A 19,313-nucleotide genomic window follows, 5' to 3' on the forward strand; every position below is an offset into this window, starting at 1 on the left:
TGGAAAACGATGTTTGTTCAATGGTAGATGGGTGCGATCTGAAATAGGAATCTGAACTTTGGATTCCTCTTTATACAAAAAAAAATAAATAAATTAGATTCCTCTTTCTCTGGGGCATGTCAGTGCTGCAGCGATTCAATTTGTCAAAAATGATGCGATGCCATCGGGCACAAATAATTATAAGATGAATTTGCATCTCCCATGAGGAGAATTCATCGTAATTAATCTGTCCACAAAACATGAATTGACAACTTCAATGCCCACACAAGCTGGCAATTCGATGAACCATACTCTTTACAGAGAGTTAGTGCTACCGAAGCAGTTTCCTGACAGTGGCTATACTGGGTGGCTTGCCATTGCCTTTCCAGCATTGTTTATCTGTGCTCTATCCTTTTAAATGCTGAATGTCAAGTAAAGAAGCAGCAAGTAACATTTTAAAAAAGTCTTTGGTATGACTTGGCCGGGGTTTGACCCACTGACCTCCCAGACCCAGAGTGGACGCTCTAACCATTGACTCCTGGTGTTATCATGATGGAGGCCTTGAATTACCATGGCTGAGTTTTTGCAAAGCGACGTAATAAAGTCGATGATGTTGTCACTGCCATTGTGTTATGTGATCAGTTCCTCTTCCCTCAATGTTGAAAGCTCCATCCTGCTTGCACAATTCAGTTTTCGAGAGTGCCACATTTTTTGGTGCATGACGACGTTTTCCGAACTCATCGCTCAAGCATGTGCTCGGAGAAATGTCTGCAAAATGAGGCAACATTTGAAGGTTTTGTATAACCTTGCTTTCCTTCTATAAAGGAAATCATTCCATCATTCTTCTATAAAGCAAAGAATGATGCTTTCCATCATTACTGATTGATCGTGATAAACATACGCCTGCTGGTAACCTACACACGTTTCATGGACTTTCATGATGTTTGAAAATTGACAAATTTTTAGATTCGTTGTTCAAATTAAATAATGAGCAAAGGACTATTTTGCTTGAGTGTGTGTACTATGTGGCGAGTTGAAGATACCGTATGTGCCCTTTTTCCAGAATGTCATAAAAAATACATGTATTTCTCTAAGTGATACCTCTCAATATTACAAGTGGGAAGATATAGTACCCATAATGCCAGTGGCTTTCATACCCCTGACTCCCACCCCCAACCCCCACCTTTCACAAGAGGTATCAACAACCATTATTAGTCTTCTTCTTTTCTGCCCACTCATGTCCAAAATAAATTAACAAATATAGTCTGACAGGTCATGTTAAACAATCTCCTGTTCAGAAATAATTTCAGATGAAGGAAGGAACCCACGAGTGCTGCATTTGCTTTGGGAGAGTATCCTGGGCTGAAAACCGTGCACAATCTCACAGAGTGCAAATACAATGTGACGTACGACAGACAAAACATGAGAAAATTTTCACCTCTCAACTTAGTCACAGAGGCAAAATGACTGCATCCTTTTCTCATGTGCTTTTTGTTTCTTTTCCATTCTCTCTTCCACGAGCCTCGTCATGCAAGTAAAATTGCTAAAAATGTTCCTCGTATATGTGCATATCTAAACGATTGATGATGAAGTATGGAAAACCAACAATAAAACACTAAATGAGTAAATATCTGCTCCGCTGTACACCTATTGATAAAAAAACAAAAGAAGCAAACACCGCAACATTCAGAAGCAGAATATTTAGAAAAGTTAAACTACACAAATACCCACACAGTTTGGAAGGAAGGGCACTTTCGGCTCTAAAACTGCATAGATGGCTACATCGAGTATCGATTTGTCATATTAAATCATCTCGAAAAGTGATATGGTCACATGTTAACGGAACAGTCTTCCTCCATCTTAGTGTACCTCATGAGCCCAGAAGAAAGGCGGCTCAAACTAAAGACTACCCCAAAGCCTCGTTTATGCTATAAGAGTTAAACAAATCGAAGAATCAAGAAGTAGCAGCATACAGAGCATACCGAGGTGATGGATGATCACTGAGCGGTGCCCGTGGCCAGCGGATGCATTAATAATTATCTCGAGAACGAGACAAAGGCATACTGCAGTAAGCCCTGAGGGGCATCCACCCCGTTGGATCGGAGAGGAAGCTAAGTTTGTGCATGAAGTTCGGCAGTGTCTTATCAACGGCCGCTGCAAATGCCTGTTCACTGGTTTCGCAAAACACGTTGCGATCGGGCGCCCGGATTGCTGACTCGACCGCCACCAGGCCAAGATTTGACCTGCATCCTCTGCATTTAATATGTGCTCTCGTGACCAGCAAGGATGTAAAGGTTGCTGTGAGCGGCAGGGTTTTCCGTTGGCCGACTTTCGAGCACCACCACGCTATTGGCAGGAGGTGGATAGAGAAAGGTTTCCAGGGATGAGTTGACGAAATTCAAAAATAGAAGAGTTCATTTTTCTGAAGGTTCCAAGCATAACAGCAGAGACAAGTCAGAACAATTAAATCCAAAATGATCTGTCATCCACTTGGAGGATTTTTACACACAAGTCAAATTATGAGAAATAAAGTGGGAGTCATCACTTCCAAATGAACTGTATGACCTCTTTGGCTGAACAATAATATATTATTGGTCCAGGTTTAAGCGATTGAACCCACAGCCGTCTACTTAACCAGCAAAAGTTCCAATCGTCCATGTTATGCCAGGAGGGCTTACCTCTCCGAACCCAAAAGATTGAAGACCCTTGTTCGATCAGATATTTCCTGCGTAATCTGAAGTACACAAAAAACGAAGCCTCGACACAAGAGGACAATATTCATAATCAAAACATTTCGGAAAAAAATCTCTTTTGCAAAGCAGATTATTAAAATAAAGCAAACAGTTTCAAGGGAAACTTTAGTGGCCACACGTTAAAAACTCGATATTTAAGAAAGTCGGCAATCAGATAATGCATCATTTACAAGATGGCCAACTTGATTGTGCAGATTGACATTCAGAACCTTGCAATTCTTAAGATTGACAGAGACATCGTTTTGGCCTTGGACTCACTCACCTCACTGTTCCTGACACTCCTTCCTTGCATGCCATGTTTCCAGAATGCCAGTACGCTGTCTTGCAAGCACACTGCAGCACATAAGCACAATGGCATGAGGCCGTACCTGTGTACGCTATCCAAAGTGCATCACAAATGGACAAATTGCTGAATGCCTTTTATATCATTGCCTAATTCGTTATCCAATTTAAGAGTAATACGGAATCAACTTAATATGAGCACTTTTAAACTTGCAGGCATTTGCTCCTGTGAGCCATTCAAAATTGTAACCACGTCACATGCAAAAGTCTCACCAAGAGCGTCAATCTGGAAGTTAAATGTCAGCTCTGAGATGAGTTTTTTGCTTTGCTTGAGCTTTCCCTGCAAATTAACAAGCTTCACAGTGTCTGTTTGATTGGGGGAGGAAAGAGGAAGAAAAATAATTGCTGAACAACCCTCTTAAACAAGCACGAGTAGTGATGATATGACAAGGACTAGACTGCTGCAGCCCAAAGTGATGTCAGTTTTTTGGGGGGAGGGAGCAAGGGGGGGGGCTGCTGCTGGTTTGTATTATTCTTTCGATCAATATTTAGAGAGTGAAAAAGCAAAATAAAAATCAGGTAAGGATTTATGTATAACTTTGCTTGTTTACTATGAGAGAACCAATTTGAATATAAAACGCTTTTTTAAAACCATTAAATTAAACACCAGGGACTTACTGTCAAGAGCCACAACCACGGTGTCCTTCAGCATCTGGTTGATATGTGTGACTCCAACGTGGATGAGACCTGTCAGGGAAGGACACTGCAGATCATCAGCACAGATCATTTAATTGATCCGAGGTTAAATGGACACAGCAAAAGTGACCGTTTCTGGACCAAGTGAATAAAGATGGTGCATATAAATATAAGGGAAGTGAAATCGAAAATGGAATGCTATCATTATCATGTAATCCAAAAGTATCAACATCATCAGAACAGACATTTCAAAATCAATCGGCAATGTTTCTTTAAATCAAGCCAAGCTAAGAGCAAAGACTTGTCACTACCTGGTTATTCTCCAGAGAGCCAAATTATTCCTGAGCCGCCCAACGCTCATCATGGTGAAGAAGGCTTTCATATGGAGCTCAGTGGAGTATGGTTCCTCCCAACCCCCCACCTCTGGGCTGGTGCTCCTGCTTCTCAACCTTGCTCCTCTTAAGACAGTCAAAAACAAGACCTTCTGGACCATTGGTATCTCAAGACAGGAGGTGGATTCCTCATGACTATCACTCTCCCACTGGCAGCATGTTTGTGGGCTTTCTATTTTATACAAGCTTACATTTGGTCTTGTTCCTCCTGCCCTCTCCTACCTCTGCCCTCCTCGAGCCATCCAAGATCACACGCATTCCCTCCGAAAGTCCTCACTTGCTCATCCTCCCAAAGTCCAGACAGGTTACCCACCTGAATTCACTCATCCTCTTATCCTCTCGATTGTGGAATCATCTCCCTTGTCTGTTGTTTTCGTCCTTACTTCAGTCTTTCAAATGTGCTACCCATGCATGCCCACGATCTATTCTACATACGCCGATTACAGTACTTCCCATTCATTCCTTTCTGGGCTATTGTTACTTGTTTTTGTGTTATTCCTTCTTTCCACTTTGTGTATGTGAATCCCCCACGCTTCATCCCTTACCCCTTACCCTTTGGTAGTTTGTGAACCTGCTGTACTTTTCTCATTCAGCTCCTCCATAAGCCCTTGTATAAAAAGTCAATACAACAATGAAAGTGCTCTGACATTGAAAATAAACTATTCCAATCAGCTTAACATTAAGCCTTTATTGATTTTTCCATTGTGTCACAGTGATGTATTTTGGCCCTTTGGGTAATCTCTAAACAAACTCCTCACTGAGCTCGAAGTTAATGCACTCACTTCCTTATCAATTTTAATTAAACCCCAAGAGCATTGCAGCAAGGTAGCTAAAAACAAATACAATGTGTTTAAGGTTCCATTTACTCCATGTTCCCTACGAAACTAGCATTCTTCACAAAGGAAAATCACACATAAGGGGTCACGAGGAGAGCTATAAATACTTAAGGCGTCTCCAGTATTCTGGGAGCATGATGTAAGGTTACCAACATGTCGCCTTTTCCAGGCCATCAGATCCTAAAACAAGGCTCGAGTAACAGTTGTGTGATTAGATTACAGGTGTGGTCACTGGTGAAGACTCATTTTTCAGGTGTAACAGTACTACTGACTCAACACATACTGGGTCAAACCACTTGTATAATCACTGTTCATTATTAATTTGACACTTTTGATATCCTTATCAAGTCATTGTAGATCTAACGAGTCAAAATCTGTCAGAACATTTTCCACACCCATTGCTATGTGCAGGAAAACATGAGACATATCATCCAGTATGCCATTGTTATCACACATGAGAACAAGGAAACACCAACCATGTTCGACTGCAGTGAACCAGGAAGAGGCCGAGTTCAGGTTGATCGTCTCAAAGTGGACATCCTGGCCATCGTCACTGCCAGAGCTCAGGCAAAAGCACACCAAGGGTAGCTCTTGGCTCGGCGGAAAGAGGAACTCAAAGACGTGTAGAGGGCTTGGCAGAGGGAAATCAAAGTGCTGCAAGACAAAACAAGAAAAAGAGCAATCAGAGATTGCAGACCCTCACCAGGACTTGTTTTGTGTGGTGTATTTTGTGTGGTTGGTGTTTGTTTGTGTACTGGTGTGTTACGTAATTAATAAGAGACATAATTAGAACTGCCACTTTACAACTGCTGGCAGTGATGACCGGGTACCAAGACGTCCGGCTTTGATCGGAAACCTGACCCTGACCCGTGACGTTTTTTTTATTATTCAATTGAATTTAGAATGGGATTGAAATAAATTCAATTCAAATCAAATGGATGACCAAATAGGTCCAGTCCTGCATTGGAGTCATCAGAAGGAATCACAATAAGCAAAAAGCAAAGATGAAGTCATCAGGAGGAACCTGGATAAGATTCGCATTTCAGCTGCTACTCTTCCTTCAAACCCATCCAGGTGCAGCCAAGTGAACCTTATTAAAAATAAATATATATATATATATATATATATATATATATATATATATATATATATATATATATATATATATATATATATATATATATATATATATATATATATATATATATATATATATATATATATATATATATATATATATATATATATACAAAAAGATAAAACCTCAGACCAAAAGAATTAAATTAATCTGGCTGCCAGACCATGCATCCGATCAAGTTGAAATTTAAAATATGTATTGCACATCACTACTAGATTATAATTGTGAAGTTTCATGTCGATTGGTTTAGCAGTTTCAGAGAAAATATTATTTAATATTTTCTTCAATCCAATATGACTGCCAAACTATGTGCCCTATTAATTATTCCTTCACAAACTTGTACACACATGACATGGGAAACACTTCTGTGATGTTTCCCCTTGATATGTCCAGCCGTTCTGGAGAAGAATATTTAGATCCTCGTGGAGGATCTCAGTCTTACTCACGTTGTTGTTCTTCATCTTCTCCTTGTGGACTTTTTTGTTTCACAGCCTACAGTTTACATCGAAATTTCAGGAAACTTGGCTTATATATATGTACAAATACCCTGCGCAGATAGTAACCATCTCCGATTTTGAAAATTCCTCCTAGAAAAAAAAGTTATGACGTCAAAATATCTCCGCTAATGGAAATCGCCTAAAAAATTATCTCTGAAACTAGGCAAGCTTTTTGAATTCTGTTTGTGGGAATCGAACAGGGCATTAGCAGAGATGAATTACCGCACATATGATACATCACTATGACGTCATATCAAAGTTTTATGACGTCATTCCTATTTTTTGACATTTTTTGTTTCACAACCCAGAGTTTTCATCGGATCTTCGTGAAAATTGCCATGTATATGCAGAAAGCCCACGCGCAAGCAGTAACCATCTTCGATTTTGGAAATTCTTCCTAGAAAAAAAGTTGACGTCATAATATCGCCGCTAATGGAAATCGCCTATACAATTATCTCCGAAACTAGGCAAGCTGTTTGTATTTTGTTTGCGGGAATCAAGCTGGGCATTAGCACAGATAATTTATCGCAAACCTGATACATCACAATGACGTCATATTCGTTTTTATGACGTCATCATTAAGAGGACGAGGGTCTTAGCTCATTTGAGCTTGTTTATATAGGTTTTCAGGTAAATCCAATATGGCTGCCAAACCATGTGTCATACAGTATGATGTCAAATGTGTGAACCTTTTCTTCCTCATGGATAGGCAATCATACTTATAAAGTTTCACCACGATCTGTTCAGCCACTTCGGAGAAGAGGATTTTTGAAGGTTTAATAATAATAAGAATAAATGGCTGCCGAATCACGTGACTGATGACTTCTTCAATTTTTTTTTCTGTGGACCATTTTGTCCCGAGATGACCCTCAAAATTTTTCATACTGATCAGATGTAGCGTTCTATATATGCAATTATGCCGTCAAAACGAAGGCACCTATGATGGCATTAAAAAACACACACACAAAAAAAAACCACATTCCCCATGAGGAGTACTTGCTGTGTGCCAAATTTCAATTTCTGCCTGGCTGGAGTTTCAGAGATACAGAGGTCCAAAGTTTTTCTGTTTTACCAACATGGCTGCCACACCACGTGACCTACGATGCCATAATTATCAACAAAACATTCTACATGCGTAGTCGCTGCGATGGTGAAACTTTTGTCTCAATCCGACAAGCGGTTGTGGAGAAAAACACGAAAGTTCTGTGCGGACAAACGCAAACAAACGGACCCAAATGCAATACCCTCTCCTCTGGCGAGGGTAATGGGGTAAATGAATTAGGGCTCATTAGGCCAAGCAAGAAAAGCACAACGAATGGAAAAAAACAGCAACGATTTCAATTTTAGGACCAAACTTTAAAATCATCATTCACCGACATAATGAGTGATCCATACATTAATTATAGGAAACTAATTAATCACCTCTTTCACAGTATACCTTCCTTCTTTATGTCTTTTCTTTATCATACCACTCCCTTTGCATTTCTCAGTTTTCCTCCTTGAACCCCACTTCACCTCCTACTCCCATTCCCAACCACCTCTTGCATAATAGACCAATCCATGTGAAATGGACTAGTGGTTCCTTGCCATATCCATTCTACTTTATTCACACATTTCCTGGATCAGAGCCGTCTCGCTGGACATATTTTGAGCTTTTGATCCATCCATCCATCCATCCATTGGGACCATACTCTGTGCAGAGCGTTGGGGCTGCTGAAGCAGACTCCTTGGCGATTGGACACAATCCAGGATGGATCGCCACTCCGACACAGGATACCAGCATGCTGGCAATCATTTTGCAGACCTCGGAAGGATGACAGGCAGAATAAACCCCACCTGGTATTACTTCAACAGCCGAGTGGAATTTGAACTCAGGATCCTGGGATCGCAAGCCCACCACCCTAACCATTAATCCAACACCAGGCATCGGAGCTTTTGATACAGTCTGGCATCCCACCTTGCTCTCCAAACTGTCTGCCGATGAAATCCAAGGCCAACTCCACTCTTGGATTCCTAACGTACTCCACTCTTGTAACCAACGTGACTCTGGAAAATCCTCTTTACCTCTTTGATGACAAATCCACTCTCTGCCGTGAGTTCCCTGTGACAGACAGGCATCAGCCTCTTCCCTCTCCTCAGATTTTCATAAAATCACAAACTGGTCAAACACTTGGAACCTGTCTTTCAATCCTGAAAAATATCTATCCATCTATCTATCTCTCTCTGGAAGGATCTTACTGCTCACCCTCAAACCTACTATCTCAACAACCATCTCAAAGAGGTTCAGTCACTCAAACTCTTGGGTATAACTCTTAGTCATGATCTCTTTTGATCAAGCTACATTTCAAATTCGGCCTCCAAAGCCAGATGCTCCGTCATGTAAAATATTTCCTTGGCAATCCTGAGCTATGATCCACCTACAAGGCTTTCATCCACAGCATCATGGAGTACTGCTCTCCCCTCTGGGCTGGCTCCCCTGCGTCACATCATGCTCAGCTCAACACCGTGGAAACCAAGGCATTTAAGATGATTGGAATCTCCCATGATGAAGCTGAGTGTACGGGCCAATTACTTCACAATCGCAGACACGTTGGTGGTCTCTCTGTCTTCAACCATCTCTTGTCTGGTCTTGCATTCTCTGCTTTCTCCATTCGTTGTCCCCCCAGTTATCTTCAGAACGCACGTGGTCCATCAACAACCCCCCCCCCCTCGTGAAACTGCCTAAATGCAGAAACACTGCTCATCTCCACTCATTTATTCCTCCTTTTTCCCACCTGTGGAACCACTTTCAATCTCATTCTTCCCTCCAGGTGCTCAAGGCAGCTGTTCATCACCATTTCAAGTCATCCCCCATCCAAAACCATGATCTTTTCTTCATCCATTAAACCACCCCCTCCCGCCCCCCCAAAAAACAATATTGCTCAAGCATACATCTTGTCCACCACTTGTGTTCTCCTCTGTCCATCATCATTACCTGCATCCCTTGTTTGTCTGTCTGTCTACTTTCTCCATCCACCCCACTGTTGGCATTTCCACTTTCTCTTGCTGTTCCCATCATTTTGATGCCTTCTGATTATTTTTTATGTCCCAGCTCTTCCACGAGCACCGTTTCATGAAAAACTGCAAAGTTTTAGCAACCAACTCTTCATATCATGGCATATGTGTGGTGATAGAAGTAAATGTACAACAGTGGTTTTCAAACTTTTTTTAGTGGCGACCCAATTTCAGAACCTCTCTACATCGCGTGACCCAAAAGATTCAAAACCCAATTCATAATATACAAGATAAGATTTCAAATGACACAAGAACATTTGCTGTTTACTTTATTCACCATCGTCATGTTTTTATAGACGAGTAAACGGAGAATAGCCGACAGTATCCAAATAGTACAGTTGAATGTTTCAGAAGTTTAGTCCAAATGACATTTAGATATATCGGTGATAGTTCAGGAATTTTAGCAAATTGTATTGACCATCTGTGAAAAAATTGCTTACCAAAAAATTTCTTCACCAACGTATTCATCTAGGTGTCGTCTAACACCTATCAATTAGTGCAAACCCAAATCCTTGTGGAAAATTCTGGGGAGCCAATCAAAGTTCGGGTGCTCAGAGGGCCTGCGCGAAAAAATCGGAATAATTAACTTTTGCCAATATTGACTTGTGGGATGTCGAACTAGGGGTTTTTTGGGGTGCTGAATTGATTCCAACCATTATTTTTGAGAAAAAAAACACTCCTTGATTATATAAAATGTATTTTATTGACATTTTTAACAGAAATGTGCTCAATGGAAATGTTGCTTCGTCAGCTTTTACAACCTTATTCATCAAACTCCCCAGTATCTTCCTCACTCCTCTTGTCATCCAGCTGGTTTATGTTCAGGCAAGAGTTACCATGACAGATGCCGCAAGCAGAAATACACTTGACTCCTTGCTTTTTACAGCAGCACCTGAGTGAGCTGCAGTCCCCCGCACAGTTGCAGCTGGCAAACGTCAAGAGGTAGTCTGGTGCAATGGGGTCTGTAGAATAAGAAGGGACTGGTGCATATCGTTGCTCAGTGAGTTGCCATCCATAGTTCCGGGCATCCAACGATGGACTTTGCAGCATCAGCCAGTCTCTAGTCTGGAGGTAAGCTCGGAGAGAGTGCTGTGCTGCAGCTCCTGTTGTCGGGGGGAGTTCCTCAGGTTTTATGCTCCCAGTAGCAGCTCTCTTGCTGAATATGTCGAATCTCAAGTCTTCCAAGTCTTTGGATGATTTCCAATGGAACGTGAGCATGAAAAGATCACAGCCTGCTTTAATGATATCACCTTTCTCAGTTCGGATGTCCATAAACACGTCCATTGCCCTCTCTGCTTCATCAGTCTTGCAGAGCTTGCTGAGCAAAGTTGGTTTGCTAAACCCAAAAAGTGCAGAGACTGTATCGCAGCCAGAGAAGCTGTGCAAGAAGATGAGATACCTCCGGTATATCTCTGGGAGGGCCTCCCGTATCTTTCCGACATCGTAAGATGTTTCTTTGGCTGTCGTGAGGAAGATCGGATGGTCTGCCACATGATAAATCAGCATAACCAGGACATCTGTGTCCTCAGCCCTCACCTCGACAGGGGACTCTCTTGCCTCATTTAGAGCTGCGTGGACGATGGAGGTGTCAGCATCATTGGAGCATTGCTGTACACTGATTCCATTCCTTCTAAATGTCTCAGCAAGGAGCAGAACGAGCTGGGCTTTTTTGTTCTTGTTATCGAGGAACTTTTCTCTTGCAATGATGATTTTGAGATCCAGACGAATCTGAGTGTCACAGCATGCATTCTTTGTTCGTCTCAAGTGGTCATGGTCCTTGGTGGAGCTACCATATCCGTCAAAGACCACCGTTATCCAGAGGCGATGGCTCCTCATGGACTTCACAAACCGGAGGTAGCTCTCGGCAACATTCTTCCAAGTAAGGTTAGCCTCCCACTTGACATTGTGCAGGAGCCACCCACCATCAACCACAAGGCTTGTGCAGGGGATTGTTCACAGGTGCCACACATGCCTTCAGGGACCTTACTAGAGCAGCCTTGTCTGGCTTTCGCAACTTTTGATTTTTGTCAAACAGAGACATCGGTTTTGGCGTCAACTCAAAGTGCAGAGCTTCTTTGGTCTTGACTTCACGCTCACTGATGAAAACGAGGCGGTTGAATAGCTTCAGTGAGTCAATGACCAGCTTCTCGCCATTGACTTTGAGTCCAGATCTGAGGCTTGCAAGTGATTTGACCTTGTGTTTGGTTACCATTGCATCCACAACAGTTTTCCCATCCATCTTAGCCTGCATGGCTCTGCCAACTTCTGCTTGATCAGCATTGACTTGGTCTTCGGGAGTGCTGCTGAACCCAGTTGAGAAGGACACCAGAGTCTTCTTGTCCTGTGAGGCATCGAAAGGGTTGACTTCCTCCAACCACCCAACTATGATGTTGACAGCATCGTTATCTCTCTTCATTTGGGCTCTTTTAACGTTGGTATGGACAGGTACCCCACATTTGACCATGCTTCTTTCTAGCTCTTGGTGAATGAATGAGAAGTGGTTCAGAGTCTGAACCCAAGACTTATGAGAAGACTCATTCCGAAAGCGGCCTCTGTTTAGACCACCAGAGGATTTTTCCTCACGCATGAGTGTGGTTTCTATCGTGATGTCGGTCCATGTGCCGGACCATTCATGGTCTGAGAACCTCACTACATGGTTGCCGTACAAAGTAAACTTGGATAGAGTTTCCTGGAACATGGGACTCTCCTGTTGCTGATGCATCAGCTGTACATACAGCCTTGCTCCCTTTGCGTACTGATGGTGGCCCGCTGCTGCGAAGGTATTGAGCATTCCAATGATGCAGCTGAGATGACCTGTGTGGTCTGGGACATACAGTGATGTGTTTTAACGTTAATAGGTCTACTCTACGTTGAATATACTCAACTTCTATTGAGTCCGGTACACAATAATTTCATAGCTAAAAGCTCTTCGCTAACGTCAGCTAACACAGAGAATTCTACTGAGCATGAGCACAAGTATAACCAACAATATAGCAGTGGTTTCAAAAATGTTGTATGCTGGTTTCAGCACAATTTGAACAATCTTTCAATTGAGCCAAATTACCGCAAAACACAGTCTGAGATATCTAAAAATGTATCATCAATATTTTACGGCCAGGGATTCATGTTTCCTCAAATATAATGGTTGGAATCAATTCAGCACCCCAAAAAACCCCTAGTTAGACATCCCACAAGTCAGTCTTGGCAAAAGTTAATTTTCCGATTTTTTCGCGCAGACGGGCCTCTGAGCACCTGAACTTTGATTGGCTCCCCAGAATTTTCCACAAGGATTTGGGTTTGCACTAATTGATAGGTGTTAGTAGACACTTAGATGAATAAGTTAGTGAAGAAATTTTTTGGTAAGCAATTTTTTTCACAAATGGTCAATACAATTTGCTAAAATTCCCTAACTATGAGAAGGATGAGCCTGTTTTTCAGAAACCAACTTCTCTATTCGTGGAGAAGTAGATGACAATGCCAAGATCATATCATGCTCCATTTCTAGGCGATTTCTGTACTTTGTTTTAATCACCACCATGGTAGAGAACGACTGCTCACAAAAGTATGTTGAAGGATATGGCATGAGAACCTTAATGATGCGCCGTGACAGGGTCAGGTACGACGGCAGCATTTTGCACCAGAATGTCGACAACAAATTCGTCCGTGCAAGAGCCTGTGCTCCTGAATCCTGCTGGAGCTGTACAAGCTCTTCCTGTGCTGTATCATCTTCATCAGCAATCAAGTCCAGTGGAGCCGTGAAAGGGTCCCAAACCACAGAAAAGGACTGCACATCCAGCTCAGGGAAATAGTGCTCAAACTGTTCAATGAGCGACCGAAGGTGACGTGCTATCTCCCCAGAAAGACTGTCGAGCTCAGTATCATCGTACTGGCAGGTCGTTAGATGCTCCACCAGACGGGGGGAAAAGGCTGAAGCGCTTAAGAGCTGCTTTGTCTGCCAGTTATTTTTCGAGTCGCCAGAAATACGCTCATTTTGTCGTGAAAAATCATGAGGTTGGCGTCTTTGCCTTGGAGGGAGCGGTTGAGGACATTGAGATGTTCAAAGATGTCAACGAGACAGCACAGTTCTGACAGCCAAGAGTCCGACTCAAGCAACGCGACCCATGCCGTTTTCCCTTGTGTGCGTAGGAACTCCTTCAGGTCATCTTTGAGCTCGTAAACGCGCAGAAGAAGGTTTCCTCGAGATAACCATCTGATTTGAGTGTAGAATAGTAAATTATTATGGTCGGCGTCCATCTCCTGGCAGAATAGCCTGAATAACCTAGTGTTGAGAGGGCGCTCAATTTGATGTGATTCACCATTTTTACGACTTCTGAGAGCACACTCTGCAAGGTTTCTGGCAAAGTACGAGAGGCAAACGCTTCTCGGTGAATCAGGCAGTGTACCATGGAGGTCTGAGGAGCCACCTCAAGCAATTTAGCCTTGAATCCAGAACGCATTCCTAACATTGCTGGCATGCCATCTGTTGTAGAACTGAGCAACTTTCTGAAGTCCAGATCATGGTCACGCTAAAACTGCTCTACTTTCCCTAAAATGTCCTCGCCTTTGGTGGTGGCCTCCAATGGTTTGATGAGCAGAGGCTCATCGACAAAGTTATCAGCCTTGATGAAGTGGACCCAGACGATGAGTTGCGCGTATGATGCGATATCAGTGGACTCGTCCAACTGTATGGCGTTCCACGGCGATTCCTTAATCTTCTGTACGACCTGAGCCGTTACGTCCAGACTCATATCTTCAATTCTGCATTGGATGGTGTTGTTAGAGAGGGGTATAACTGCCAGTCTCTTCGCCGCTTCATCCCCAACCATCAGAGATACCATGTCCTTTGCACATGGCAGCACAAGTTCTTCCACAATGGAGTGAGGCTTTTTAGTCTTGGCAACATGGAGCGACACTCGATACGAGGCCTCTAATGCCTGAAAATTGGTCTGATGGCATGTACCTTCTCTGTCAAGACGCATATTCTTGAGTGCAAGAAGTTTCCTCTCAAAGAACGCTCTCTCCTTATCCTGATAAGGCGCATGTTTTGTAGTCAAATGCCTCTGCAACTTATTTTGTTTCATCGACTCCATAGAAAGCACTTCAAAACAAATCACACACCGAGGCCTCTGTGCCCCACTTTTATCCACCACGTCGTAAAATTCAAGGTCCAGAAATTTATCCTGGTAAGAACGTTCTCGAGATTTGCTGGTGGCCGGTGCTGCCATCACAAATAAGGTCTCGAGTCGTACATGGAGACGTGAATATACGTTAATGATAGAGTCAGAGTCTGAGTCTGAGAGGCCATGGATCAAACCACTAATTTCCCGCCAAAATGAACCGCCCTTCAGCGAGCCCGCGCATCGGCTGGATCCCATTCCAAGCGTCATGTTGCGCCGGTTCCCATACTTTGAACGAACCTTTGTATTACATCCTGTAAAAGCGAACACCGATCGAAAATAGACAATTTTTTTTTCGCTGCAAGCGGACATCCGCGACCCCACGAAATTTGCTCGGCGACCCCACTTGGGGTCGTGCCCCCGGGTTTGAAAAACCAAGATGTACAACATGGCCAACAAAAACATCTCAGTTTGGACGCATTTGCAGCAGCTGTAATTTCAAGACAAAGAAATCTTCCCAAAAATTGCTGGTTTGCTTCATAACTTTGCATGGGTCACAAACTTTAAGAAGGTATCACCAGGTTTAGCCTGGATTTTAAATGCCAGTCACAGGAAAGAATCCTTCAAAATTTCAAGCACAACATGTCAACAAAAGCCCACCTTACCCAGTCGCACCCAGCTGTTCCTGGACTCTGTGTCCTTTTCACCTGACAAGGTGGAGAGCTTGCTTTCAAACCTCGACTCAGATTCTGCAACCGATCCAGACGGCATCAGCCCATGTGCCCTAAAAAAACTTCTCTGTTGCTCTTGCTCACCTTCTGTTCTATTCAACCTCTCATTTGCTCAAGGTCATCTGCCATCTGCTTGGAAATCAGGAAACATTACTGCCCTGCATAAAAAATGTGCAAAAACAGACCAATCAGTCTTCCACCAATCATCAGCAAGGTTACGGAATCCATCATCGCTTCAGACATGAAATCCTCCCTCTTCTCCAATGGCTTGATTCCCAATCATCAATTTGAATTCAGACCAGGTCACTCGACCCTGGATATGCTGCTTCTGCTCTCTCAACAATGGATGGAAGTACTCAATGCCAGACAAGAAATCAGAGCCATATCCCTTGACATATCACGTGCTTTTGGCACAGTCTGGCACCCTGCCCTGCTCACCAAACTCTCTTCCTATGGTATCCAAGGACATCTCCACTCATGGCTCGCAGACTTCCTCTCCTGTCACAGCCAATGTGTGGCCCTTAATGGAGTTCTCTCATCCCCTCTTCCTGGCCAGGCTGGAGTTCCTCAAGGTAGCGTTCTGGGCCCTGTTCTTTTTCTGGTTTTCATCAATGATCTCTCCGACTCTGGAAAATTCTCTTTATCTCTTTGCTGATGATTCCACCCTCTGCCGTACCATCTGTCATCCCTCACATCGGCAAGCAGCAGCCTCTTCACTCTCTGCAGATCTGGATAAAATTACAAGCTGGTCCAACACGTGGAACATGTCTTGCAATCCTGACAAATCTCACATGTTCACTATGTTTTTCCTAAAGGACCATATGGAAACCCTCCCCACCCTACCATGTACTTTCTCAACAATCCTCTTGAAGAAGTCCTTTCATTCAAGCTTCTGTGTTTCACTAATCTGCCATGATCTTTCCTAGGAAAACCATATTTCCAAGCTGGCCTCCAAAGCCAGTCGCTGAATGGGCATCCTCCGTCATGCAAAGTCCTTCATTGGTACACCTGAGATTCTGACCACATATAAAGCTTTCGTCCACAGCCTGATGGAGTTCTGCTCTCCCCTCTGGGCTTGTGCTCCCGCCTCTCACCTTTCTCGGTTTCACGCTGTGGAAACGAAGGCTTTTAGGATCATTGGTATCTCCCACGATGAGGCTGAGTTTTTGGGTCTCTCACCGCAGGCAGGTCGGTGGTCTTTCTGTCTTCTATCGTCTCCTCTCTGGCCTCGCACCCCCCCCTTCTGCTGCTCTGTCTGCAATATGCCCCCCCCCGATCCCAATATTTCCGCAGGGCGCTCAAGGTCCGCCAGCAACCCCCTTTCCAGTAAAACTACCAAAATCAAGAATCACTGCTCACCTTCACTCTTTCATTGCTCTTTTTCCCACCTTTGGCACAAACTCCCACACTCTCTTCAATCCCACTCTTCCCTCCAGGTCTTCAAAACAGCTGTTCACCACCATCTCCTATATTCCCACATTCAAAACCACAATCCTTTCTTCCCCCGTTAATCCACCCCAAACCCACCTCCTTCAAATTCCCTGCTTTCCTTCTTGAAAGTCCATGTTGTGTAAGGACCTGAAAGTCCCTGAAATGTCCATCTTGTTTACCCTGTGTACCCCACCCCATCCCTCTCCCTTTCACAGATCTCCTCCTGTCTCTGTTCCCCAATGTTTTGCCCTATCCTCTCCTGCCCCTCTTGTCTCCTGCTCCCCTAGTTGTACGTTCTGTGTTAGCTCTCATTATGAGCCTCGGTATTGTATACAAAAAAAAAAAACAAGAAAAAAAAAAGACACGACACTCTGTAGCATCTCCTAATCCTGTGGAAAAAGAAACTGCTGCTGTTCACCGATTGTTTGCAAATTTTAGCGGAGTTGACAGTTTGAATGAATGTTCTCAAATGGATCAGAGTTAGAACTTGTTAACTCCTCCTCCTCTCACCCACCCACTGATAAAGCCTATCATCAGGCAAAAATTTGATGTGGGACACGAGTTACACCCATCTCCCTTACATATACGAGAAGCACCCGCTCCCGAAGGGAGCAGCCAAGGGGAGGGGGGGTCATGTTAATATATTTATGATTAGCAATAACATAGCAGAGTTCCTGCCCGATAGGTAATCTTGTTCCAAAATGCAACATGCTCTCCAGACACACCCTTTTATTTGGGCGGTGTATATGCAACTGACCGCTTCCTCGATGGCTCCCGCAAATATAATTAACCCACGTTACGTATATGAAGCGAAAACATGTGTACTCCTTATGTGCATTATTAATTCATTGTAGCAATATCGCTCAGATAATTTCAATTGCACCCACCCTTCCAAAGGAAGAAAATGCTTGAAGGACGAAATCTTTCAAAACTTGATAGCATCAAACAAAACTTGCACGTGAAAAACTTCAGGGTGCCCTCGCTAATCATGGAAAGTTTCAGCTTCCTTGTTCAAATCCCCTCACAAGAGTAGATGATACACGCACACATACATACATACTTACTGCATGTACACACACACACACACACACACACACACACACACACACACACACACACACACACACACACACACACACACACACACACACACACACACACACACACACACACACACACACACACACACACACGCTCCATTATATGTAGATTGTATAATCCGAGGTATGGTGTCTGTCCATGCGTTTGTATGTTCACACATTCGGCTGTCTCCCTTTTCCGGCGGCCGCTTCCCACTCTGTGAATAGCTCCGCATGTAGGCAAAGCTCAACATTCAACCAGAAGAAATTGCATGATACGAAGCAAGATACATATTAAATGTATAAATACAACATGAAATCACAGTTTGTTTAGAAACAGTAAATTAAGATAAGACTTCGGCTGACAGGATGATCTCGAGGTACACACACTCGCCTATAAGCTGTCTACCTGGGTTTGAATCTTGGCCCAGCTATAAACTATCATCCCGGTGTTTCACAGAGTGGGTGGACAATCGGTGCGTGTGCCGTCCCTTGGATGGATGTTAAACTGGCCGTCCCGTCTACCGACATTAGTTGGTGGATGTTAAAGATCCCCACGGTGTCCTTCGTGAAGAGTGGGCAAGCGATCAGCACCACCATGGCCAAATTACAAATTCCTGCCAAAACTACTGCTGGGGAGGTAATGGCAAACCACTCATTATAACCCTTGCTGAGGAAGCTGCTTCGGCCACACCAACGCTCTGTGACAGAGTATGAGGATTATCGTAAAGATGAACAAACCATGTCAGCATTGTAAATAACAGCAGCCAATACTGAAAGTCTTTCAACAAAGGTTGCAGTGTTAATCATTTAATTAAAAAAAAACCTACATTTAGCATTGTGACATAAAAATAACATTTAATAATGAACTTCAAAGAGGTCCAAAATAAGCTCAACTTAATTATCATTGGAATGTATGATGCAATTTGTTAAGAGTTAGAGCTTCCGCTCAATAAGATGGAGCACAGACATATAGAGAGAGGGAGAGGTGAGTGGGAGAGGGGGGAGGGGGAGGGGGGAGAGAGAGAGAGGAGAGGAGGGGGAAAGAGGGGAAGAGGAGGGAAAGTGGAAGGGGTGGGGGGAGAAGCTTCCTTCTGTATCCATCCTGTCCACCCCATTGTTTGTCAAAGTCTCCCTCTATTTTGTCTTTTAAACTCCACTGTTGGTGCCCCCTCCCTCTCTCTACTGTTCCTTTTGTCCTGCTGCGTCCTGATGCGTTTAGTGTTCTTGCTCCTCCACAAGCTAGCTCTGTACAGTATACAAAAAAACTGTCATAGGTTGGCAACCATTGTGCAGGCTTGATGGGTCGATTGGTCTATTTCTTTGTT

General features: G+C 43.4%; 1 protein-coding gene across 3 annotated transcripts in view; it reads right to left on the minus strand.

Moving 5' to 3' along the window:
• Positions 1-631: 631 nt before the first annotated feature.
• Positions 632-19,313, minus strand: part of LOC147027839 (mitogen-activated protein kinase kinase kinase kinase 5-like) — a 180,226-nt gene continuing 161,544 nt past the window's right edge. For all 3 annotated transcript variants that reach the window (XM_085877497.1, XM_085877496.1, XM_085877499.1), the window contains 6 exons: positions 5,415-5,592; positions 3,693-3,761; positions 3,288-3,380; positions 2,995-3,065; positions 2,658-2,713; positions 632-2,325 (listed from right to left, as the gene is read on the minus strand). In XM_085877497.1, coding sequence (XP_085733623.1) covers positions 2,238-2,325; positions 2,658-2,713; positions 2,995-3,065; positions 3,288-3,380; positions 3,693-3,761; positions 5,415-5,592 — 555 coding nt within the window. In that variant the 3' untranslated portion in view covers positions 632-2,237. The remainder of the gene's footprint in view (positions 2,326-2,657; positions 2,714-2,994; positions 3,066-3,287; positions 3,381-3,692; positions 3,762-5,414; positions 5,593-19,313) is intronic.

The sequence above is a fragment of the Eptatretus burgeri genome, chromosome 4 (assembly GCF_056783735.1).
Source record: "Eptatretus burgeri isolate ZD-2024b chromosome 4, Ebu_testis_v1, whole genome shotgun sequence".
Taxonomy (NCBI): Eukaryota; Metazoa; Chordata; class Myxini; order Myxiniformes; family Myxinidae; genus Eptatretus; species Eptatretus burgeri.